The 26622-nt window shown below is 42.7% G+C and overlaps 1 protein-coding gene across 7 annotated transcripts in view; it reads left to right on the plus strand.

Annotated features, from left to right (window-relative positions):
• CTCF (CCCTC-binding factor (zinc finger protein)) overlaps nt 1-26622 on the plus strand; it is a 73008-nt gene that overhangs the window by 25420 nt on the left and 20966 nt on the right. For 5 of the 7 annotated variants that reach the window (XM_021093368.1, XM_021093370.1, XM_021093373.1 and 2 more), the window contains 3 exon segments: nt 21169-21958; nt 22309-22479; nt 26398-26531. In XM_021093368.1, coding sequence (XP_020949027.1) covers nt 21178-21958; nt 22309-22479; nt 26398-26531 — 1086 coding nt within the window. In that variant the 5' untranslated portion in view covers nt 21169-21177. 7 annotated transcript variants of the gene reach the window in all.

A 26622-nucleotide genomic window follows, 5' to 3' on the forward strand; every position in this document is an offset into this window, starting at 1 on the left:
GCTTTGATTTATGTAGACCTGCATTTAGGGTGCATAGCTATTGTATTCTAGGTCAGTCACTTCAAAAATAATCATTGGCAGACATTATATCATAATTACCTGAGGACCTTTTGAAATACGGTGTCTCCCACCCCAGACCTACTGAATCAAAATCCCTGGGATCTATGCATTTTAAAGCTTACTAGGTGATTCTTATATCACCCAGGTTTGGGAACCACTGCTCAGGTAGAACTTGCCTACAGATCCATAGATGTGCTTGTTAGATGTTCTCTACATTTTACATCGTGCTGTGTAATTTATTCCTTTTTATAATAATTGTTTATTCAAGGTGATAGACTTGCCTTAGATCCCTAGCCTTTCTCATTTCCAGTGTTGAAAGACTGTAAGACTGCTCTAAGGACAGTCTTAATTCTGAACCACATTCAGGGATGTGGGCCTGGAGCAGGGCAAGGAGGGACCTAGTGGTTCCTGCACTTTGTCATCCTTGGGAAAACAAGGAGAAATGAGGCATTAGGTTGTTGTATGCCAGCAGAAGTGTCATTCAGGCTGTAGAAAGCAGAGATGGATAGCATGTGCTTGGGAGGCAGCCTCCTGTCGGTACTGTGGTACTAGGATGTTGACTACCCAGATAAGCTGTCTTTTCTTTCATGTATTTAGTAAGTGAAATAAACAGGCTACCCTTAAAGAGGTGCTACAACATGACCTATGAAACCAGGTGACAGTAATAAATTTGAAATAGTTTAGTACAGTTCCACTTGAAATTTTTGGCACAAAAGGTTTGACTAAATCCACATACATATTTAGGTTTTTCCCACATACTTGTTTCCTTTCCTAGAATGTTTCTCTCTGTTGTAGTTTGATCCTTTAAGTTCCAGCTCTTGCAGTTCTCCTTGAAGCCCTCCTTCATGAGCTTAAGCCATCCTTTTTGCCAGGGTGGGAGGAAGTATGTGTTAACCTTTTTTAGAGCACTCACAAAACTATATAGCTCCTATTTGTTCTGTCTCCCTGTAAGATGAGGAATTCCCTGAAAAGCCGTATGTAGTAGGACTTTTTTTCTTTTTCTTTCATTTTGTGTGTGTGTGTTTAGGGCCATACCTGCAGAATATGGAAGTTTCAGAATAGGGGTCGAATCAGAGCTACAGCTGCCAGCCTATAACACAGTCACATCAGTGCCAGATTTGAGCCACGTCTGTGACCTACACCACAGCTCATGGCAACACCAGCTCCTTAAGCGACCGAGCAGGGCCACGGATAGAATCTGCATCCTCGTGGATACTAAGTGAGTTCTTAACTTACTGAGCCACAATGGGAATTCCATGGACTTTTTTTCAAGTAGTTAAGATTCGCCTCTGTGTACTCAACATCAGGTGCCTTTTGCTAAAGGAATTATTATTGGTTTAGGAGTTCCCATTGTGGTGCAGTGGTTAACGAATTCGACTAGAAACCATGAGGTTTCGGGTTTGATCCCTGGCCTCGCTCAGTGGGTTAAAGGATCCGGTGTTGCCATGACACGGCTCAGATCTGGCGTTGCTGCGGCTCTGGCATAGACCAGCAGCTATAGCTCCGATTAGACCCTTAGCCTGGGAATCTCCGTATGCTGCGAGAGTGGCCCTAGAAAAGGCAAAAAGACAAAAAAAAAATAATAATAATAAAAAATAAAAGAATTATTATTGGTTTAGCATTTCTCATTCTTTGTAGCAAAAACCTTTCACTTCTATAGTTGTTTCACTGTTGCCATTGCAAATATTTTATTAGTATATATGTTATTTCTTAGGTTCAAAGCTTTCTTTAAATAGAATTTTTAAACTTAAGAGATAGCATTTTATTTCTCTCTTAACTTCTCTTCCCACCCTCTAAATGTCCCAACTGCTCTTTTAAAAGTTAATGACATGGAGTTCCCCCTTTGGCGCAATGGAAATGAATTCAGCTAGTAACCATGAGGACGCAGGTTCTATCCTGGCCTTGCTCATTGGTTCACGGATCCAGCATTGCCATGAGCTGAGGTGTAGTTCACAGATACAGCTCGGATCCTGCGTTGCTGTGGCTGTGGGTATAGACCAGCAGCTGTAGCTCTGATTTGACCCCTAGCCTGGGACCCTCCATCTACCACTGGTGTGGCCATAAAAAGCAAAAAAAAAAAAAAAAAAATTTAATGACAGGCGTTCCTGTTGTAGCAAGGCAGAAACGAATCTGACTGGCACCCTTGAGGACATGGGATCAATCTTGGCCTCGCTCAGTGGGTCAAGGATCCGACATTGCCCTGAGCTGTGGTGTAAGTAGCAGATGGAGCTTGCATCCTGAGTTGCTGTGGCTGTGGTAAAGGCTGGCAGCTACAGCTCTGATTTGACCCCTAGCCTGGGAACTTACATATGCCGCAGGTTTAGTGTGGCCCTAAAAAGCAAAAGAAAGTCATAAAACAGGCAAGAGAAAGGTGTACGTGTGAGTAGGTGAATGCTACTTTAGATAAAGACCGCTCCTGCTTCCAATCACCCTGAAATAAATGGTCGCTAATATTTTTCTGCTTCTGAGTCTGAGTCATCCTTTGCACCCAGCTCTTCTCCACCCTTGTTTTTTTTCTTTTTTTTTCTTTTTTTGCTTTTTAGGGCCACACTCATGGCATAAGGAAGTTCCCAGGCTAGGGGTCAAATTGGAGCTGCAGCTGCCAGCCTATACCACAGCCACAGCAACACCAGATCCAAGCCATGTCTACAACCTACACCACAGCTTATGGCAATGCCGGATCCTTAACCCACTGAGTGAGACCAGGGATTGAACCTGCATCTTCATAGATACTAGTTGGGTTTATTACCACTGAGCCATGACGGGAACTCTTTTTTGACTTTTAAACCTAATTTTTGTTCCAGAAGAATGGATAGTTTTTGTTACTTTTGGCTAGTGTTCTACATCTAATGAAAGTCAACTTTTCCTTTCATTCTCAGGAGAAGTTGATTGCTTATTTGTAATTGCTTTTTTTCCCCTTGTCATAATGGTGTTTAATTTCCTCTGCAGTCAGAATATTGGAATAGTATTTTATAGCCTCCTGGGTAAAAAACATTCTTCTAATTTAAAGATCTAGAAAGTAGATTAAGATGTAGTACATTGGAGTTCCTGCTGTGGCACAAAGGGATGTGCACCGTCTGTGCAGCACCAGGATGCATGATAAATCCCTGGCATGTCGCAGGGGGTTAAAAGATCCAGTGTGGTGTTGCTGCAGCTGCAGCAAAGGTCACAGCTGCATCTCGGATCTGTTCCTTGGCCAGGAACTCCATATGCTGCAGGGTAGCCAGAAAAGGCAGTGGGGGTGTGTGTAGATATACAATGGAATACTATTCAGCCGTAAAAAGGAATGGAATAATGCCATTTGCATAACATGGGTACAAGTAGAGATTCTCATAAGTGAAGTAAGTCAGAAAGAGAATGCTGAGTACCATATGTTATCACTTATATGTGGAATCTAAAATATGACACATATGAACCTATCAACAGAACAGAAACAAACTCAGGTATGGAGAACAGACTTGTGGTTGCCAAGGGGGAGGGGGGAAGGAGTGGGATGGGGTGTGGGGTTAGTAGATGCAGACATTACATTTGGAATGGATAAACAATGAGATCCTCCTACATATAGCACAGGGAAATGTATCTAATCTCTTGGGATGGACCATAGTGGAAGATAGCAAAAGGAATGTATATGTGTATATGACTGGGTCACTGTGCTGTACAGCAGAAATTGGCATCACATTGTAAATCAGCTGTAATAAAAATGTGGAAATTCTCAGGCCAGGGATCGACCCGAGCTGCATTTGAAGCCTTCACCACAGCTACAGCAACACTGGATCCTTAATCTGATGTGCAACAGGGGAACTTCCTAGATGATCTTATTTGCTCCAGGAAATAAGTTAGGGCTTTCAGCTGTCACTTGTAGAGTACAGCATATTAAACAAGAAGTTTTGAGAGTTCCTTGTTGGCTCAGCAGGTTAAGGATTTGGCATTGTTCTTCTATGGCTCTGGTCACTGCTGTGGTGCAAGTTCAGTCCCTGGCCCCAGAAAGTTCTGCATGCTGAGAACGTGGCCAAAAAAAACCAAAGTTTTGGTGATTTTATTTATTAAACAGATTTCTGGGAGTTTCTGCTTTGGTGCAGTGGGTTGGGGATCAGGTATTGTCTCAGGGGTGGCACAGGTTTGATCCCTGGCCCAGATGTGGCATAGGTTATAGCCAAGGCTTGGATTTGATCATTGCCTGAGAACTTCCATATGCCACAGGCATGGCTGAAAAAAGTGGCGGGGGGGTGCTATGAGAATTCATCCTTTTCTCTGTTGTCTTAGTGTACATAGGTGTTTGGGTTTTTTTGGTTGTTGTGGGGCGGTTTTTATTTTTGGGTTGGTTTGGTTGTTGTGGGGTTTTTTGTTTGTTTTTGTTTTTGTTTTGCCACCACATTCAAAAGTTACCAGGCCAGGGATTGAACCTGAGCTACAGGAGTGACAATGCCAGATCCCTAATTGGTTGAGCCACCAGGGAACTCCTCAGTGCACATGTGTTATATTCTCAGTACATGTATATTTTATAATAACCAGTCTCTGCAAATATCTAAACTTAGTAGTGGTGAGTGTGAAAGGTTATTTTGGTTGTTTTCCATTCAGAAACAACCTGACACATTTGCTGCATTGCCACATAATCAGGTGATAAATTACTGAGTCTTTTTTTGGGAGGGGGTGGGCATGACATGCAGACATTACCAGGCCAGGGTTTGAACCCAAGTCACAGCAGTGACAACACTGAATCCTTAACCTACTGAGCTGTGAGGAGATTCCATAAATTACTGAGTCTTAACATATTCATAAAATATTGTATTCACAATTAGCTTTTATTTTTGTGGCAAAGTTTTTAAAATCTACACCTATAATTGTGTTGTTAGGATTTTTTTTTTTTTTGTTTTTTTTTTTTTTTTTTTTTTGCTATTTCTTGGGCCGCCCTTGCGGCATGTGGAGGTTTCCCAGGCTAGGGGTCGAATCAGAGCCATAGCCACCAGCCTACGCCAGAGCCACAGCAATGCGGGATCCGAGCCGCGTCTGCAACCTACACCACAGCTCACGGCAACGCCGGATCGTTAACCCACTGAGCAAGGGCAGGGACCGAACCCGCAACCTCATGGTTCCTAGTCGGATTCGTTAACCACTGCGCCACGACGGGAACTCCTTGTTAGGATTTTTAATTTTTCTCTGAGTAATGATACAAACATAGCAATAAAGTAAATAAATTCATTTAGTTAAGCTTCCAGTTATCATACAGTGTTTATTTTTCCCTGTTCTCTTCTTATTTTTATCATGTGGAAGGGCCATTTATACATGTTTTGTATGGTAATGGCAACAATATCGAATGTCTACTGCTTTCCTAACACTGTTTTTGTGTTCATTGCTATAGAGGATACAGAAGTGAAAGGCATAACAAGCCCTTAACAAGCTAATAGTCAATTGGGGGAAAGACAGGTACATTAAACAGTATATTACAAACAAATAAAGAAAATAACAAAAACAAAACAAGTAGTGTTGAGGTCAGTCTGCACTGATCAAAGTTGAAAAGCCTTTGAATAGAGGATGATTTGACCTGGAGGGAACAAGACAGTAGGCACTTGTGTGGAACATGCGCCAAAGGCGAGATTGGATGGGTGGAAAGAATGGTAACAAAGCATACAGAACTCTGGGAGCAAAGCCAAAAAGTTTGACGTTTATTCAGTAACCCTCAACCATCATGAGTTTTTGCGCCTCATTTCAGGGAGATTTGCTCTGGCAGACTAGTAAAAGAGACCAGCCTGGGAGGTTCTTTTTGGCTCTATTTCTCTTTCATTCCTGGATTTGGTCAGTTACCAGATTCTGTCAACTGGTTGCTACCTTCATTCTAAAGATACTTGGTAGTTTATCAGATAAGTCATTTTGGAGTTCCCATTGTGGCTCAGTGGGTTACAAACCCAGCTAGTATCCATGAGGATGCAGGTTCAGTCCCTGGCTTCGATCATTGGGTTAGGGATTCAGCATTGCTGTGAGCCGTGTTATAGGTCACAGACACAACTTGGATGCTGTATTACTGTTGCTGTGGTGTAGACCATTAGCTGTAGCTCTGATTCAACCCCTTGCCTGGGAACATCCATATGTCACAAATGTGGCCCTAAAAAGCAAAAAAAGAAAACAGTTAAGTCATTTTTGTGGGGAAATTTTATCAGAAGTTTATGATTAGAATTATAAGAAACTGGAGTTCCCGTCGTGGCGCAGTGGTTAACGAATCCGACTACGAACCATGAGGTTGCAGGTTCGGTCCCTGCCCTTTCTCAGTGGGTTAACGATCCGGCGTTGCCGTGAGCTGTGGTGTAGGTTGCAGACGCGGCTTGGATCCCGCATTGCTGTGGCTCTGGCGTAGGCCGGTGGCTACAGCTCCGATTCAACCCCTAGCCTGGGAACCTCCATATGCCGAGGGAGCGGCCCAAGAAATAGCAACAACAACAACAACAAAAGACAAAAGACAAAAAAAAAAAAAAAAAAAAAAGAATTATAAGAAACTGAAGTTCCCATTGTGGCTCAACAGGTTAAGAACCCAACATAGTGTCTGTGAGGTCTGTCCCTGGCCTTGCTCAGTGGGTTAAGGAGCTGGCATTACCATGGCTGTGGTGTAGGCCCGCAGCTGCAGCTCCAGTTCGGCCCCTAGCCCAGGAACTTCCATATGCCTCGGGTGTGGCTATGAAAAGGGAAAAAAAAGAGAAGAATTATAAGAAACTGAAAGGTAATATATTCAGCTAACATGTATTCATTGCCTTCTGGGATGATCTCTAAGAATACAGAGGAATGTAGTAGCCAGGCCCTGCATACGTTATTTTACTTAATCTCTGTGATGGCCAATGAAGTGGACACCATTATCTCTCTTTCATAGAGAAGGAAACTGAGGCGCAAAAGCGTAGCGTATCTCACTTCAGGTCACATTGCTCTGTGTATAAATAGAAGAACCAGATTTGGAATACAGGTCTCTGGCTAGAGAGCCTAAGCTTTTAATGACTGTTCCATTCTGTTTCTCCTGCCCCCTGCCCCCTTTTAAATTAAAACATTTTTGTTTTTTGCTGCACCTGTAGCATGTGGAAATTCCTGGACCATTGTGGTGGTAGCACCAGATCTTTAACCCACTGCACTTCATGGGAACTCTAAAACATGAGTTTTAATATCTACATTTTATATATATGTATATATTTATTTATTTATTTGGTCTTTTGTCTTTTCTAAGGCCGCACCTGCAGCATATGGAAGTTCCCAGGCTAGGGGTCGAATCGGAGCTATAGCCACCGGCCTATGCCAGAGCCACAGCAACTCGGGATCCAAGCCGTGTCTGTAACCTACACCACAGTTCACGCCAACGCCAGATCCTTAACCCACTGAGCAAGGCCAGGGATCAAACCTGCAACCTCATGGTTCCTAGTCAGATTCGTTAACCACTGCACCATGACGGGAACTTCGAATATCTGCATAATGTTTTGTAAATGTGTCATCATTTACCAAGTTTAACTATTCCCCTGTGATTGTACTTTTAGGTGTTTATAATTATTTACTGATTAATAATATCTTTGTAATGTTGGTGTTCAGTTATGATAATTTCTGGGCATAAAGTCTGAAATGGAATTACTGGATCACAATTCGAATATTTTAAAATTCTTGATTTGTATCATTTTTGTTGACTTTTAAAATGAAGTATAGTTCACTTACAGTATTACTTTCAGGTGTAGAACATAGTGATCTGATATTTTTATAGACTGCACACCATACAAAAGTTAATATTTTTTACTCTGTTCCCTAAAACTTTTTGCCACAGCATGCAGTGGCATTTTATGTGGGATTTTAGTTCCCAGACCAGCGGTGAAAGTGCTGAGCCCTAACCAGTAGATCACCAGGGAACTCCCTGTAACATCTTTTTTTTTTTTTTTTTTTTTTGGTCTTTTTGCCTTTTCTAGGGCCACTCCCGAGGCATATGGAGGTTCCCATGCTAGGGGTCTAATGGAAGCCGTAGCCACCAGCCTACGCCAGAGCCACAGCAACGCGGGATCCAAGCCACGTCTGCAACCTACACCATAGCTCACAGCAACGCTGGATTGTTAATCCACTGAGCAAGGGCAGGAACCGAACCCGCAACCTCATGGTTCCCAGTTGGATTCGTTAACCACTGCGCCACGACGGGAACTTCTGTAACATCTCTTTTATAACTGGTAGTTTGTACCTCTTAGTCCCCTTCACGTCTTTTCCCCACCCCCAACTCATCTCCTCTCTGGGAGCCACTAAATTGTTCTTTGTATCTGTGAGTTCGGAGCCTCGGCTTCAACCTACACCATACCTGCAGCAACTCTAGATCCTTACACCGCTGTGCTGGGCCAGGGATCAAACCCACACCTCAGCAGTGACCCAAGCTGCCACAGAGACAATACCAGATCTTAACCCACTGCATGACATCAGGAACTCCTGTCACATTATTTTAATTTGTATTTCTCTTAGTGTTTAGGAAATTTGATTTTTTTTTCCTAATTCATCTGCTACTTGTATTTCTTTGAGTCATCTGTTTGTGTCCTTTCCCCAGCTTTCTCTTTTGTTTTTTTGTCTTTTTCTTACAAATTTTTTAGTTATATAATAAGGATGTTAATCCTTTGACATATGCTGGAGTCTTTTTTTTTAAGGGCCGAACCTATAGCATATGGAAATTCCCAGGCTAGGGGTTGAATCTAGGGGTTGAATCAGCGCTGCAGCTGCTGGCTGATGCCATAGCCACACTAGATCCTAGCCGTGTTTGCCACAGCTCATAGCAACTTCAACACCAGATCCTTTAACCTACTCAGCGAGGCCAGGGATTAGACCCGCATTTTCATGGATGCTAGTCGATTTTTAACCACTGAGCCACAACAGGAACTGCAAATGCAAATTGTTTTTTTGTCTTTTTGTCTTTTCTAAGGCCACACCTGTGGCATATGGAGGTTCCCAGGCTAGAGGTCTAATCGAAGCTATAGCCGCTGGCCTACGCCACAGCCACAGCAACATGGGATCTGAGCCAAGTCTTCGACCTACACCACAGATCACAGCACCACCAGATCCTTAACCCACTGAGCGAGGCCAGGGATTGAACCTGCAGCCTCATGGTTCCTAGTCAGATTCGTTAACCACAGTGCCATGATGGGAACTCCCAAATATTTTTTTTGCTGACCATTTTCTTTACAGGTTTTTTGTTTTGGTTTGGTTTTTTTTGGTTTTTAGGGCCACACCCATGGCATATGAAGCTTCCCAGACTAGGGATCTAATCAGAGCTACAGCTGCTGGCCTACGCCACAGCCACATCAGATCTGAGCTGCATCTGTAACCTACACCGCCGCTCATGGCAACATTGGATCCATAACCCACTAAGTGAGGCCAGGGATCGAACCCACAACTTCAGGGCTCCTAGTTGGATTGTTTCCACTGCACCACAACAGGAACTCCAGTTTTCTTTTTCTTTTTTTATTTTAAGGCTATCAAAATTTCAGTTTCCTCTAGGCTTCTGTTATTTATGCATCTAAACACTTAAGCCTTAATTCTGAGATCAGAAGACCATTTATCTATTACCTTTTTTTCAAGTTTGGTTTTTGGGTTTTGGTTCTGTTGATTTCTCCCTATCTCACACAACAGAATGTATTCTAGATGGATTAAAGTGTTAACTCAGTATTTTCTCAGTAGTTATAGTTTTTCTGCCACCTTTATCAAATACAAATAGTCTTCTTTCCCCACTAATATTTAAATGACAACTTTTTGGAATTCCCTCGTGGCCTAGCAGTTAAGGATTCGGCATTGTCACTGCTGTGGCTCTGGCGCCAGGTTTAGTCCCTATCTCAGGAACTTCTGTATGCCTTGGGCAGGGCCAAAAAGTTTTTTAAATGTTAAAAAAAAATGACAACTTTTTGTATACCAGGAGTTGTTTCCGGATTCTCTGTTCTATTTAAATTGGCTGACAGTGATAATGACTATATTACTGTGACTTTTTAGTATGTTAATATTTGGAAATAAAAGATGTCCTTCGTTTTTCAAAAATTTAATTGCGGAGTTCCCGTCGTGGCGCAGTGGTTAATGAATCCGACTAGGAACCATGAGCCTGAGGTTTCGATCCCTGGCCTTGCTCAGTGGGTTAAGGATCTGGTGTTGTCGTGAGCTATGGTGTAGGTCACAGACGTGACTTGGATTTGACATTGCTACGTCTGTGGTGTAGACCAGTAGCTATGGCTCCGATTAGACCCCTAGCCAGGGAACCTCCACGTGCTGCAGGTGCAGCCCTAAAAACGACAAAAGTCAAAAAAAAAAAAAAAAAAGAATTAACATCTTTACAGAGTTTGACCTTTTTTGATCATAGATATAGATAGTAGTGTCCCTATTTTAGTGAGGTCTTTTGTGTCTCCTGGAAGACTTGTGATCTTCAAATAGGTCTGCACATTTTGAGTTGAGGTTATATTAAGAATGGTATAACTTTGGATTTCCAGCCTAGCAGTTAAAGATTTGGTGTTGTCATTAGAGTGGCTTGAGTTCCATCCCTAACCAGAACTTGTTCATGACATGGGCATGGCTCCCCCACCAACAACTTAAGTACAGTTTTGTATTTCAATATGTTTTTTGGTATTTTCTATTTAGGTATGTATATTCAATTTCAGGTTTATTTGTATCTCATCTTGGAAACCGTGGAAAATACAAATTAGAATAAAAAGTTACTGCTTAGCTTGAGAGGGAAAAAATGACTAAGATGAGGCCAAATGAAAAATAACATGATCCTTTTACATATAGGTCTCACAATGAAAGAAAAAAAATGCCTTAGTTAAAGCAAAGCTTTCCCAAGCATGTAACTCCAAATGAAAGTTCGCCCACGTATCCTTTATTGTAAGCCAAGGGCATAATGCCAGAACAAAACTTGGTGAAAGCAGTTCTGTAGGGGATAAGACCATGTGACCCAAGTATACCCAGCTTTCTGGTGGTCTGGCATAATTCTGGGATAAAGCTTAGAATAGAATTCTGAATTCCACAGGGAGGTCAAGTTCAGATAAGGACAGAAAAGTCTCCTTTGGATTTACCAATTAAGGGCCATTGCTGGCCTCAGCAGTTCAATAGAGTATTGAGGAACAGAAACCAGACTAGTGAGCCAAAGTGTGGAAGAGAAGTAAGAATAGTGACAGCTAGCATGGTGTTGAGTGTGGGAGAATATAGAGATGGCAGATTCTTTTTTTTTTGCCTTTTGTGCCTTTTTTAGGGCCGCACTCACAGCATATGGAGCTTCCCAGTCTAGGGGTCCAGTCGGAGCTACAGCCACCAGCCTATGCCACAGCCATAGCAACGCAGGGTCCAAGCCATGTCTATGACCTACACCACAGCTCACTGCTCCTTAACCCACTAAGTGAGACCAGGGATCGAACCCGCAACCTCATGGTTCCTAGTTGGATTCGTTTCCGTTGCGCCATGATGGGAACTCCTAGAGATGGCAGATTCTAAATTGTCAGTTGTGGTTAAGGGGAATTTTAAGATAAGATGATGTGTGCAATATAGAGCTGGCACACAAGGGAGAGGAGGGCTGATCGAGCAGGTTCCCCTAGGATGCAGGCCAGGTTGGTGGCGTAGGAGCATGAACAGACCTTGGGGGCACTTTGTTAAAGTCTGGGCCTCCCACTCAACCAGTCAACCATGTGGGATTTGTTTTTTTTTTTTTTTTTTTTTTCAAGGAAGAGTAGCAGTCAGCAAGGGCAGGCAGGTGCTCTCAGATGCCAGTTCTCCTCTTACAGCCCCTTCACTCCATGGGCCAATTTCACCTTCCCTCAGTCTGAGGGAACTTCCCCCTGTCCCACCCTCTACCCATAAGTTGATTTGAATGATTTAATGTTCCTAAGCTTCATTTTTTACCAAGAAGGTAGAGAATACAAGAAGGATCTGGTCTTCAGAGTTGTGTTTTCTGAGAGTTCCCATTGTGGTGCAGCAGAAACAAATCCAACTAGGAACCATGAGGTTGAGGGTTCGATCCCTGGCCTCGCTCAGTGGGTGAAGGATCTGGCACTGCTGTGAGCTGTGGTGTAGGGTTGCAGACGCAGCTTGGATCCTGTGTTGCTGTGGCTGTGGTGTAGGCCAGCAGCTGTGGCTCCAATTTGACCCCTAGACTGGGAACCTCCATATGCTGCGGGTGCAGCCCTAAAACAAGGAAAAAAGAAAGAAAAGAAAAACAGAGTTTTATTTTCTGTATGTTACTGCAGCCAGAGGATTACCTCATGTTATCAAGCTTATTTGGTTGGTGATGGATTAGAAATTGAGTCCAGTTTTCTTTATTCTTTATCCAGTGCTTTTGGGTTGAAGGTGATAGCCAAATATCTACATAAGAGAAAGATCCTTTAGGCAGTGAAACTGGGATTGCACATGTGGATTTGAAAGATCTCTATAGAGATGGATGGAGTAAAAATGCTAGCAAGCAAATGGAATGGTTACAGAGAAAGAAACAGAACCTTAATGTTCTCAGAGGGGCTGATGGAGGAGCCCTCAGAGACAAGGGAGGAGACCCAGGAAAGGCAGGAGCCAAGGGAGAAGAGAAGAATGAAGAAGGAGAAATGTGAGTTTCATACTATCAGGGTGGGAAAGAAACTGAGTTTGATGATGAGGGGAAGGGCTTCAGGTTGGCTTGGTGTGGTTCCTGGAGTGAATGGTGCTGTGGACCAAGCAGAGGGACCACAGAGGGCTAACTAGGGAGCAGAGTTCTTAGTAAAGACAGGTTCTTAATATAGAGCAAAGGCATATATACAAGTGTAAGTAAATTATATGTATATGATCTCATCTATATTAAAAAAATAAATATCTATAAGAGGAAAAAATAAACTGAGAAAACACCACAGTGCTAAGTGATTATCCCTGGGTATATGAATTGCAAACAACTTTTTTTTTTTTTTTTTTGTCTTTTTGTGTTTTTGTCTTTTTTGTTGTTGTTGTTGTTGTTGTTGTTGCTATTTCTTGGGCCGCTCCCGCGGCATATGGAGGTTCCCAGGCTAGGGGTTGAATCGGAGCTGTAGCCACCGGCCTACGCCAGGGCCACAGCAATGCGGGATCCAAGCCGCGTCTGCAACCTACACCACAGCTCACGGCAACGCCGGATCGTTAACCCACTGAGCAAGGGCAGGGACCGAACCCGCAACCTCATGGTTCCTAGTCGGATTCGTTAACCACTGCGCCACGATGGGAACTCCCAAACAACTTTTTTAATCTTAGGTGCTTCACTTTTCAGATTTAACATAAATAAGGTAATAAACTTTGATAGCCTGAAAAAAAGTTGCGTCCCAGAATGGGTGTAAGTGTAAACCCATTCTTTTTTTTTTTTTTTTCCTATCTTTTTAAGGCTGCACTTGCAGACAGCATATGGTAGTTCCTAGGCTAGGGGTCTAATCTGCAGCTGCCAGCCTACACCACAGCCACAGCAACGCCAAATTGGAGCCACGTCTGCAACCCACACAGCAGCTTGTGGCAACTCTCAATCCTTGACCCACTGAGTGGGGCCAGGGATCAAACCTGCGTCCTCATGGATACTAGTCAGGTTCATTACCCCTGAGGCATGACAGGAACTCCTGTAAACCTTTTTTTTTTTTTTTTTTTTTTTTTTTTTTTTGATCTTTTGTCTTTTTGTCTTTTGTTGTTGTTGTTGTTGCTATTTCTTGGGCCGCTCCCGCGGCATATGGAGGTCCCCAGGCTAGGGGTTGAATCGGAGCTGTAGCCACCGGCCTACGCCAGGGCCACAGCAATGCGGGATCCAAGCCGCGTCTGCAACCTACACCACAGCTCACGGCAACGCCAGATCGTTAACCCACTGAGCAAGGGCAGGGACCGAACCCGCAACCTCATGGTTCCTAGTCGGATTCGTTAACCACTGCACCACGACCGGAACTCCTGTAAACCTATTCTTAATGGTGTTGGTCTACAAAAAAACTCGACAGAACCTAGAAAGTGTGCCTGATTGAAGCAAGAAGAGAGGCAGAGAACATGAGAGAGAGACTCAAGAGAAACTGAATGGAAACATAAGGCCAGCTGAGTCCGTGAAGAGAGTGTAGGAGGGAAGAGATGTAACAGAACTGCCAGTAGGGTGTCACAGCTATTAGAGCAGAGTCCCCAGGGAGTGGGGAGAGAAATCTGGTCCAGCCTATTATGTTAGTTACTGATTCATAGACTCCCTCTTCTTGGGGAAAGTTAAGTTGAGGGATCTGCTACTAAAGGGGTGCACTGAGGTTTCTAAGCAGTGTACTGGGGAGACTGATAGCTGGCTACTTTGTGATTGATTTTTCTCTGTAAAAATAAAGCCTACTGCTTTAAGACCCTGAATAGATGCTGATGTTCAGGGACTTTATGCCATGTGTTTTTTCTCAGTGAGATAATACTGTCAGCTCAACTCCCTGGCAAACAGAGTTGGTTTCAGTTTGTACTCCTTTGCACCAATTCTTTTTCTACCTGGTTTATAATTCTGTGACCCTTTTAGGTTGGACTTAGTTGTTTACAAGCAATTTCTAATGTTTTCAAATTCATGGCAGAGACAAAATGGATTTTTCCTTGTTCTTTAAATTGTCATGTGCTACAAAACCCCATAGAGCTCAGAAATAAACATTTTTTCCTCCATCAATTTTATTATCGAGGATATCTAAATAGCCAGGGATTGTGTAGTGATTCTACGGCAGGGTCTGCTTTAGTTTTTAAAGCTTGTGAATTTTTTGTCCTTTGTCCTTTGATAGTTTTCCAAGAATGTTGCCAGGGTGGATGGCACTTTTTCTCTGTTCCTAACTCCAACATTAGAGTTGTCATCGTCTTTGCTGGGGTACTAATTTCAGGATCTTCATGCCTGGAAAACTCTTTTTAAAAAAATACTAGAAGAGTAATGGTCTAAAGTAGTACGTCTCAGACTTTAATACATGATATCACTTGGGGATTTATAAAATTGCAAATTCTGAGAGTTCCTGCCGTGGTGCAATGGGTTAAGAATCTGCATGCAGTGGCTTGAGTCACTGTGGAGGTGTGGGTTCAATTCCTAGTCTGGCACAGTGGGTTAAAGGATGTGGCATTGCCGCAGCTGCAGCTTAGGTTACAGCTATAGCTGGGATTCAGTCCTTGGCCTGGGAACTTCTATATACCACAGACGTGGCCATAAATTAATACAAGCAATGAAAAGTAAATTGCAAATTCTGATTTCTGGATCAAGGATAAAGAGCCTGAAATTCTGTGTTTTGTTTTGTTTTCTAATACTTTTTTCACCATTGTCTTTTGTTTCTGTTTTTCTCTTTTGTCCTTTTAGGGCTGCACCTGGGGCATATGGAGGTTCCCAGGCTAGGGGTTGAATTGGAGCTTTTGTAGCCAGCCTATTCCACAGCCACAGCAACGCCAGATCTGAGCCACCTCTGCCACCTCCACCACAGCTCATGCCAACACCGGATCCTTAACCCACTGAGCCAGGCCAAGGATAGAACCCTCAACCTCATGGTTCCTAGTCAGATTCATTTCTGCTGTGCCATGACGGAAACTCCCAGTTCTGTGTTTTTAACAAGTTCCAAGGTTAAGCCAGTTCTGGTGTTTGTCAGACCATACTTTTAGTAACAGAAGTAAACTGTGCTGTCCAGTATAGCAGCTCCTAGCCACATGTGGCTGTTTAGAACTTACAGTGTGACTAGTTCAAATGGAGATATACTGTAAGTGTAAAACATATACACATTTCAAAGGCTTATTATGAAAAAAGAATACAAAATATCTCAAATTTTTTATACTGATTTCAACTTGAGCTGATAATATTTTGGATATATTGGGTTAAATAAAAGATTACTGGAGTTCCTGTCGTGGCTCAGTGCTTAATGAATCCAACTAGGAACCATCAGGTTGCAGGTTTGATCCCTGGCCTCTCTCAGTGGGTTAAGGATCTGGCGTTGCTGTGAGCTGTGGCGTAGGTCGCAGACGCGGCTCGGATCCTGCGTTGCTATGGCCCTGGCGTAGGCCGGCAGCTACAACTGCAATTCAACCCCTCGCTTGGGAACCTCTGTTTGCTCCGGGTGCAGCCCTAGAAAAGACAAAAAGATTACTAAAATTAATTTCACTTCTTTCCTTTTTATTTATTTTTATTTTTTATTTTTTGTCTTTTCTAGGGCTGCTCCCACGGCATATGGAGGTTCTCAGGCAAGGGGTCGAATCGGAGCTGTAGCCGCCGGCCTACACCACAGCTACAGCAACGCAGGATCCGAGCCGCATCTGCAACCTACACCACAGCTCATGGCAACACCGGATCCTTCACCCACTGAGCGAGGCCAGGGATCAGACCCGCAACCTCATGGTTCTTAGTCGGATTCGTTAACCACTGTGCCACGACGGGAACGCCTTCCTTTTTATTTATTTGTTTTTGTCTTCTTAGGGCCACACCCTCAGCATATGAAGTTGAATTGAAACTATAGCTGCTGGCCTACACCACAGCCACAGCAATGCCAGATCTTTAACCCACTGAGCAAGGTGAGGGATCAAACCTGCATCCTCGCTGGTACTAGTTGAATTCTTTTCTGCTGAGTCACAACAGGAATTCCCCATTATATTTCTCTTGGATAGTGCTAGTATAAAACATTATCCCAAGAATAATTTATCAGAAAAATATTGGTTATATAGCAGTAATTATAGTTAGGATCATGCCTAAAGTAGTCTTTCATGATCAGAAATAAAAGGTCTTATTAAAATGCTACCACAGGGAGTTACTTGGTGGCCTAGTCGTTGGGGGTTTGGTATTGTCACTGCCAAGGCTTGAGTTTGATCCCTGGCTGGAGAACTTCCATGTGCTGTGGATGTGCCCCCCACCCCAATAAAAATAATAATAATAGGCGTTCCCCTTTTGGCTTTTTGAGTTAAGGACCCAGCCAACATTGTTTCTGTGAGGATATGGGTTCGATCCCTGGCCTTACTCATTGGGTTAAGGATATGGCATTGCCATAAGCTGTGTTTAGGCTGCACTGCAGCTTTGATTTGACCCCTGGCCTGGGAATTTCCGTATGCCACAGGTGGGCTATAAAAAGGAAATACACACACACATGCACATAAAATGCTAGCACACTAATGTTCAGACTTTTTTATGGTCGCACACAGTATATGGAAGTTCATGAACAAGGGATTGAATCTGAACCACAGCTGTGACCTATGCCAACCACTGTGGCAAGCCAGATCCTTTAACCCACTGTGCTGGGCCAGGGATCAAATCCACAGTGACCCAAGTCGCTGCATTCAGATTTTTTTTTTTTTTTTTTTTTTTAAGAGCCACACCTGCAGCTTATGGAAGTTCCCAGGCTAGGATTTGAATCACAGCTGTAGCCTACACCACAACTCATGGCCACGCTGGATCCTTAACCCCCAAGGCCAGGGATCAAACCTGCATCCCATGGATACCAATTGGGTTCCTAACCTGCTGAGCCACAACGGGAACTCCCATTTTTTTATTTATATGAAAGTTATAAAATACTTTACAAATGTCCCTTGACCCTCGTGTTTTGCAGTAACATTTCATTAAATTTGTCCCCACTATTAATACAACAGATAATGAGAGGTCTTTGCATTGCATTGTAGTGTATACTCTTGGTTGTTGAGAACAAGGGACTAATGAAAGGAGTGACAGAACAAATCAGAAGGACAACTCACAAGGTTTTTCTTTTAGCCTTAGTTTTGTTCTGTGCAGATGGCAGAGTTTGCTGAATCTGTCCAAAATGTAAGTCGTTGCAAGCCTGGCTTTTGCCCTCAAAGAGCTTTCACAAGCTAACTGGGGAAATGGATTATTTTTAGAAAAATTTAAGTGCAAAATAGTGCGGTTGTTCTATAAGCAGACACATTCAAGGAAAAGTAATGACTAGGCCCACACTCTCTGGAGTGTTTTTCTCGCAGGACCACTCTCACCTTCTGAGATGGACTGCATTCTGTTTATGGAATGTATATCGTCCAGGCTGCTCTCACCTTCTGAGATGGCCGGCTCATACTCTGTCTCTCTCAATAAATCTACTTTTTACCTTAAAAAGTCATGGTTAAAGATCAAGTCATGAATCTGAATAGGTTTTCTGGGGTCAGATACTGAGGGGCCTCGAAAGCCCAGGAATGGTATATGTATCATGCATCGCTCCCTTTGCAATAGGAAATCAAGCACTATTCTTTGTGAACCAAGTAAATTTTTTTTCCCCTACCTCCCCATAGTCTGCGGAAGTTCCTGGGGCAGGGATTGCATCTGAGCCTGAGCTGCTGCCTATACCATAGCTGCAGCATCGCCAGATCCTTAACCCACTTCGCTGGGCCAGGGATTGAACCTGAGCCTCCCCAGGGATAAGTTGGATCTTTAACCTGCTGCGCCACAGTGGGAATTCCAAGTAAATCTTAATTTTCCCTGCTCAGAAAGCACATGTGGTTTCCTCTTGACAACCAAATGAGTATCATTTTAATTCTTTTGTCATTCAAGACCATCCAAACTATGGCCACAACCAATACATCTTTGTCCTCTCTTCCTAACCTTTCTCCTATCCTGTGCTTTTGAGCTAAATCTTCTATTCTTTTTCATAACCAATTCTTTCATATATTTATTATTTGTCAGGGGTCCCCTTCCCTTCCACCTTTAAATGCTGCCTTTAAATGTCTTCTCCATTTGATCTCACAGCTGGTTATGTGGGGGTCTCCAAACCTACTACCTTGAGCTGTTGTATCTATTCTGTCTGGCTTTTTTTTTTTTTTTTTTTTTTTTCAAAGGAATGCACCTGCAGCATGTGAAAGTTCCTGGGCTAGGGGTCAAATCAGAGCTGCAGCTGCTGACCTATACCACAGCAACACCAGATCCAAGCCACTTCTGCCAACCTACGCTACAGTCCATGGCAACACCCAATCCTTAACTCACCAGTGGGCTAGGAATAGAACCCTTGTCCTCATGAATACTAGTCAGGAACTGTTATTTTGTCCTTCTTGTTGGACAGTAACTCATAAAACACAAGATCAGGCTTTCCTGGTCCTAGTCTTTATAGTGCTCTTTAGGTGGTCCTGGCATATGGGATCTTCTCTGACTGCTACTAAGGATAGTGTTAAGGTTCCTGAATTGGAGAAATGTGTCTCTAATAGACATAGGAAAAGCTTTGTTTGAGACTAGGGCAAGAATACAAAACAGGTTTGTTTGTTTGTTTTAGGGCCACACCCACTGCATATGGAGGTTAACAGGCTAGGGGTTCAGTCAGAGCTAAGCTGCCAGCCTACACCACAGCCACAGCAACGCAGGATCCAAGGCATGTCTGTGACCTATGTCATAGCTCATGGCAACACCAGATCCTTAACCCACCGAGTGAGGCCAGGGATTGAACCTGTGTCCTCATGGATACTAGTCAGATTCGTTTCTGCTGAGCCACAATGAGACCTCTCCAAACATTTTAGATTTTAACTTGGAATAAATCTTTTTTATACTTTTGGGTTTAGTAGAGTCATATGATTGCTATGAATTAAGTAGTTGCTCAGACTCATTTTACTCTTCAGTGTCTCAGTATTCTCAAGACTTGAGATCCAGAAACTATTTCTATTTCTACTATATATTCGTATAGTGTTTATTGTGTTCTTACCAACCTGGGCACAGTGCTAAAGTATAAAAACTACTTGTTGTACATGATCTCTTTCCTCAAGGAATGCATAGTCTCGTAGAGAAGAGAGATACATGAATGTCAAGTTGATGGTATGAGACAGGAGATGGTGTGTGGTAGCTTTACACAGGGCCATTGCAGTTTGGATCCAAGTTCTGGTTCTGGCTGAGGAAAAAAAAACACTACGATGGCGTGTTTTCTAAGGGAAGATTTAGATAAAAACAGCAAGGCCGTCTGCTAGTGTTTTTATAAATAGATCTAAGAAATGTATAATTAGGAGTTCCCGTCGTGGCGCAGAGGTTAACGAATCCGACTAGGAACCATGAGGTTGCGGGTTCGGTCCCTGCCCTTGCTCAGTGGGTTAACGATCCCGCGTTGCTGTGGCTCTGGCGTAGGCTGGCAGCTACAGCTCCGATTTGACCCCTAGCCTTGGAACCTCCATATGCCGCGGGAGCGGCCCAAGAAATAGCAACAACAACAACAAGAAAAGACAAAAAGACAAAAGACAAAAAAAAAAAAAAAAAAAAAAAAAAAAAAAAAGAAATGTATAATTAAGCTAGTTTTGAAAACAACTCTTTAATATCATTAAATATCCAGGCATGTTGCATCTCATTGTCAGCTGTGTCATCTCAGTGTCATGTTTTTTTTAACTATTTATTGGATTGAATCAGAATCCAAACAAGATCCTTATGTTGTGATTGATTGCTCTATGTCTTGAGCCTCTTTTGTCTATATCAGGGTTTCTCAACCTCTGCACTATTGACATTTGGGGGCCAATAATTCTTTGTTGTGGAGGACTGACCTGTGCATAGGAGGATGTTTAGTAACATCTGTGGCCTCTACCCACTAGATTACTGGATACTGACAGCACACCCAGCCCAGTAGTGACAACCAAAAATGTGTCCAGGCCATGATCAGAGTTCCTGCTGTGGTGCACCGGGATCATTGGCGTCTTGGGAGTGCTGGGACACAGGTTAGATCCCTGGCCTGGCACAGTGGGTTAAGGATCTGGCGTTGTTGCAGCTGCTGTTTAGGTCACAACTGTGATTCAGATCTGATCCCTAGCCTGGGAATGCCATATGCTGTGGGGTGGCCAAAACAGAAAAAAAGAAAGAAGAACCATTGACCAGGAGGTTCTCCCTCTATCCATCGTGATTTTTTTCTTGTGATTTATTTGCAGAAGAAAGTAAGTAGTTAATCCTACAGTTTCTTTCAGTCTGGATTTCATGAATTGTATTCCTGTAGTATAATTTAACATCATTTGTCATCAGTTTCCTGTTAATTGGTAATTGATTCTAGAGACTTGATTATCAGTTTCAGAATTTTTTGTTTTATTTGACAAGACTGTTTTATAAGTGGTCCATTCTTTCATTGGGAAGCACATAATACTGTTTTGTCTTTGTGTAACATTAACCATTGAACCTTATACATGCATCAGGGGGTCTTTGTTTTGTTTCAAAATGTATGTGTTTTCAGTTAGATAAGCTTCATTTTGAATAACTGTCTGTGTTCTCCCTTAATAAAGGAAGGGGAAATGGAAGGTGAGGCGGTTGAAGCCATTGTGGAAGAGTCTGAAACTTTCATTAAAGGAAAGGAGAGAAAGACTTACCAGAGACGCCGGGAAGGGGGCCAGGAAGAGGACACTTGCCATCTACCCCAGAACCAGACTGATGGGGGTGAGGTGGTCCAGGATGTCAATAGTAGTGTACAGATGGTAATGATGGAACAGCTGGATCCTACCCTTCTTCAGATGAAGACTGAAGTAATGGAGGGTGCAGTTGCACCAGAAACGGAGGCTGCTGTGGACGATACCCAGATTATAACCTTGCAGGTTGTAAATATGGAGGAACAGCCTATAAACATAGGAGAGCTGCAGCTTGTGCAAGTACCCGTTCCTGTGACAGTACCTGTTGCTACCACTTCAGTAGAAGAACTTCAGGGGGCTTATGAGAATGAAGTGTCTAAAGAGGGCCTTGCAGAAAGTGAACCCATGATATGTCACACCTTGCCTTTGCCTGAAGGGTTTCAAGTGGTAAAAGTGGGGGCCAATGGAGAGGTGGAGACACTAGAACAAGGGGAACTTCCACCTCAGGAAGATCCTAGTTGGCAGAAAGACCCAGACTATCAGCCACCAGCCAAAAAAACAAAGAAAACCAAAAAGAGCAAATTGCGTTACACAGAGGAGGGCAAAGATGTGGATGTATCTGTCTATGATTTTGAAGAAGAACAACAGGAGGGCCTGCTGTCAGAGGTTAATGCAGAGAAAGTGGTTGGTAACATGAAACCTCCAAAACCAACAAAAATTAAAAAGAAAGGTAAAAATGAGTTTATCCATTATACTCTAAATAAAACCATTTTGGGATAAAGTACATAACACAGTGCATATGCAGGTTATTTTATATTAAATGGATTTATTTTGAAGATTATGATGTGAGTACTAGTCTTTTTATACATTTTGAAAGAAGTTTTTACGGGTTGAATAATTTTTAAGTCCTAAAGAGAATAAGTAAATCTATTAGTGGCATGAGACAGTTATGACTCAGTATGAGTTAGATTGGGTTTAGTTTTTAAAAGCTAATGAAATATATTTGTGGAAATTTAAGATTAGGATTAATCTTAACACTTTGAAACTCTGCAATAAGTAAGTGTTCTATTTTGCATATAGGTGTAAAGAAGACATTCCAGTGTGAGCTTTGCAGTTACACGTGTCCACGGCGTTCAAATTTGGATCGGCACATGAAAAGTCACACTGATGAGAGACCACACAAGTGCCATCTCTGTGGCAGGGCATTCAGAACAGTCACCCTTCTGAGGAATCACCTAAACACACACACAGGTGCTGGATAAGAATGTTTGGGGTTGAGTTCCTGTTGTTGCTCAGTAACAAACACAACTAGTGTCCATGAGGATGCAGGTTCGATCTGTGACCTTGCTCAGTGGGTTAAGGATCCAGTGTTGCTGCAAGTTGCAGCATAGGTCACAGATGAAGCCAGGGTCTGGTGTTCAACCCCTGGCTGGAGACTTCCATATGTCGCAGGTGTGGCCATAAAAAGAAAAAAAAAAGAATGTTAGGGGCTACAGCATAGCAAAAGTTAAAACTTATGTTTTAAATATCGCCTTAGGTGATTCAAGTGGCAGTAAGAGTGGGAAGATTTTTTTGTTCTTTCTTATGGCACCCTCCCTGTAATCATTATTTATTATAGGCAGTTGGGCTTAGTTTCAGGCAAATGTAAATAAAATTTACTGGAAAAATAATCCAAGTTATATAAGGATGGTAATTCAGAAAAAGATTTTCTATGATATAATAGAAAATATGCATGTAATATAATTTCCTGAAGGCATCACCACTGTGTTGCTAAGGTTTTAACAACAGTAACAAAAACTAAGCCCAAAATCCTGAGCAGTAATTGCTGGGCACTACGAGGAAGAGGCACTATGAAGAACATTAGAAGTAAAAATGAGGGAGTTCCCGGAGTTCTTGTGGCACAGCGGAAACGAATCCAACTAGGAACCATGAAATTGCAGGTTCAATCCCTGACCTTGCTCAGTGGGTTAAGGATCTGGTGTTACCGTGAGCTATAGTGTAGGTCACAGATGCAGCTCAGACCTGCGTGGCTGTGTCTGTGGTATAGCTATAGCCGGTAGCTATAGTTCCAATTGGAACAGGCCCCTAGCCTGTTAACCTCCATATGCCACTGCTGTTGCCCTAAAAAGACCCCCCCAAAAAAGGAGATAAAAATGAAATTCTGCCTTTGTAAAAACCATGGTTTCTGGTTGTTTGACCTCAATGAGGATATTTTATAGTCTCAAAAAAATTTAAGACGTCATTCCGGAAATTCAGGCATTCATTCATGGTCCATACATGGTTAATATTCTGACATTAGCTTCATGTTGGTTGTGGTCAGGACCTGGGATCGCCAAAGTGGAGGAACTCTGCACTGAAGCTCTCTTTAGACTTTCTTTTGGGCTCTTTACACCTTTGGTGTTGACATTTGGCTGCAAGTACTAATAGAAACTTCTCTCACCCAGTTCTTGATGCAGAAAGCTTTCCTCTATCCAGAGGCCCCACCTCATTTTATATAACAACTCTAGTTTTTTATCTTATGTGCCAGTTTCTGATGGAACGTGATCACGTAACAGTTGGCCTCTGAGCAGTATGCTGTGCATTAGTGTATTTACTAATATGACTCAGTCGCTTTTCACTAACTCCCTAAACACTTAGTAATATGTTTTAATTGGTAGTTTGAAGGCCCTAGGAAAAGGACATAAGACTAGATAAAAGCAGCTGGCCCCATGATAGTGGGGAGTGCCTTGATGTGGGCACTGCATTTCATGGTCTAGTTCTCAGCTTTGAAAAGAAATTCAGTCTCTCTGGCTATTCCAGGATAATTTGGCAGGACTAATTCATGCCAGCCAAACCTTCAAGGGTCAGATGTATAACAAAAAAATCAGTATATGGTAAGGAATACAACTTTCATTTTCTAGATGCAGTTGTATTGCATTCTAGGGGATATCTTTGCCTTTGTCAAGGTGCTGTGGCAGTTATGAAGGGTAGCTTAGCATGGACCTTGAGCAGAGGGACATAGGCATCTCTGGGAGAATCATTTCTGCAGATTGCTGGTCCCATTCATCACATTGTGACTCTTGCTAATTCCATTCTCAAAGGTAGCCAGCTTTTGATTTTGGTGCTTGGGATTGCCTTGCTGCTCACCCCTTACCTGCAGCCTGCAATTACAGATGGTCCCTAGTTTATAAATAATAACCTACAAAAAAGCACTGTGTTCTACTGTCAACTTTATCTCCTTATTGTCTTTATTATCTGGGCATGGTATTTCCAGTGCAGTAAAAGGCTAGAGACAATCTACCAAAGTACTCTTATGTTATGGGGCTACTTTATGAAGACATATGAAAAGCGTTAAGATTATCTCAGTGAAAGAAAAATACAAAACAAATATAGAGGGTATATTATTCATAAAAACAGTTAAGTATTCCACCACTTGACATTCGGATCACAGACTGTTAGACATGGGTGTTTGAAAGTGATCTGTTTAAATCACATAAAAGGCAATACTACTTTATAAAACCTTTGATAAATCTCTAGAAATCCTTATCAAAACAAATTTATACAGGAAACATATTTGTCTGTTTTTTTAGTGTCTCTCTCTCTCTCTCTCTTTTTTTTTTTTTTTTTTTGTTTTTTTGTCTTTTTAAGGCTGCACCCACAGCATATGGAGATTCCCAGGCTAGGGATCTTATCAGAGCTACAACAACTTCAGATCCAAGCCATGTCTGCCACCTACACCACAGCTCACTGCAAAGCCGGATCATTAACCCACTGAGCGAGGCCAGGGATTGAACCTGAAACCTCATGGTTCCTAGTCAGATTCGTTTCTGCTGCACCACGACAGGAACTCCATATGTTTTTTTAAAAAAAGAAAAAAGGGCTCTAAGTTTCTTAGATTGTGCACAGTCTGTCTGTGAAGTGTGTATCTCCTAAGGGCCACCCTCACCTTCTGAGAAGGTCCATATTCTGCCTTTGGAATGTGTAACCCTCTCCCTAACCCTGCTTTCACTTTATTATGGATCACTCTTAAATTTTTTCCTGCATGAAATCAAGAACCCTCACTTGGCAGCCTATGGCAGGAACTTGCCCAAAACCTGGAATGTAACCATCCTTTAGTGCCACATTTTCCCACAACCTCTTTACAAAGGCTGTTACTAAACCTACTAAATAAATAAAATAAAAAAGAAAAAGTGGGTCAGAGTATGGACAGCCCAGTGGCCCTACGTGTATAGTCATAACATAGTAAGTTTGTTTTTTTTTTGGTCTTTTTGCTATTTCTTGGGCCGCTCCCGCAGCACATGGAGTTTCCCAGGCTAGGGGTCTAATCGGAGCTGTAGCCACCGGCCTACACCAGAGCCACAGCAATGCGGGATCCGAGCCGCGTCTGCAACCTCCACCACAGCTCACGGCAACACCGGATCGTTAACCCACTGAGCAAGTGCAGGGACCGAACCCTCAACCTCATGGTTCCTAGTCGGATTCGTTAACCACTGCTCCACGACGGGAACTCCCCATAGTAAGATTTGATGCGCAGAAGTAACTCGTCAGATATCAATTCTGTAACATGTACTTAATAGAACATAGAGGTTTAAACAGTGTTCTGTATTTTTTAAAAGGTTTGAAACAGAATGGTGTTTCTCTTGACCTTTAATCCATAGGTACCAGAATATTCACAAAATAGGGATAAAAAGATTTTGTATTCAAAAGCAGAGGACTTAAATGGGTAATTAAGTGAAACTGAATGTTTGGCATGGAAGCTCCCATTGTGGCTCAGCGGTATTGAATCCGACTAGTAACCATGAGGATGCGGGTTCAGTCCCTGGCCTCGCTCAGTGGGTCAAGTATCCAATGTTGCCATGAGCTGTGGTATAGGTCGCAGACCTCAGATCTTGGGTTGCTGTGGCTCTGGCGTAGGCCAGCAGCTACACCTCCAATTCGATCCCTACCCTAGGAACTAACATATGCCGCATGTGCTGCTCTAAAAAATAATAATAAATGTTTGGCATGTGTTTCTAATATTAGGGGCTAGTGTTGTAAGGTCAGCTGGGCTCTCCAGTAGCCTTTGGAGCTAATCAGGCAGGATTGAGATGACCAGGGTCCAACATCAAGCAGCAGTTTTGTGTCACATAGAATTCTGTCATTAACTGTGCCCTTTCTCTTGTCTTCCTGTTGTACCCCTTCTTTCTCTAGGTACTCGTCCTCACAAGTGCCCAGACTGCGACATGGCCTTTGTTACTAGTGGAGAATTGGTGCGGCATCGTCGTTACAAACACACCCATGAGAAGCCATTTAAGTGTTCCATGTGCGATTATGCCAGTGTAGAAGTGAGTGTTTAGCTCTTTTTTGGTTCGTCTCTTAAGAAAATCATGGAGTTTCTGTCATGACTCAGCATTTAACAAACGTGACTTGTATCCA

The sequence above is a fragment of the Sus scrofa genome, chromosome 6 (assembly GCF_000003025.6).
Source record: "Sus scrofa isolate TJ Tabasco breed Duroc chromosome 6, Sscrofa11.1, whole genome shotgun sequence".
In the NCBI taxonomy this organism is placed as follows: Eukaryota; Metazoa; Chordata; class Mammalia; order Artiodactyla; family Suidae; genus Sus; species Sus scrofa.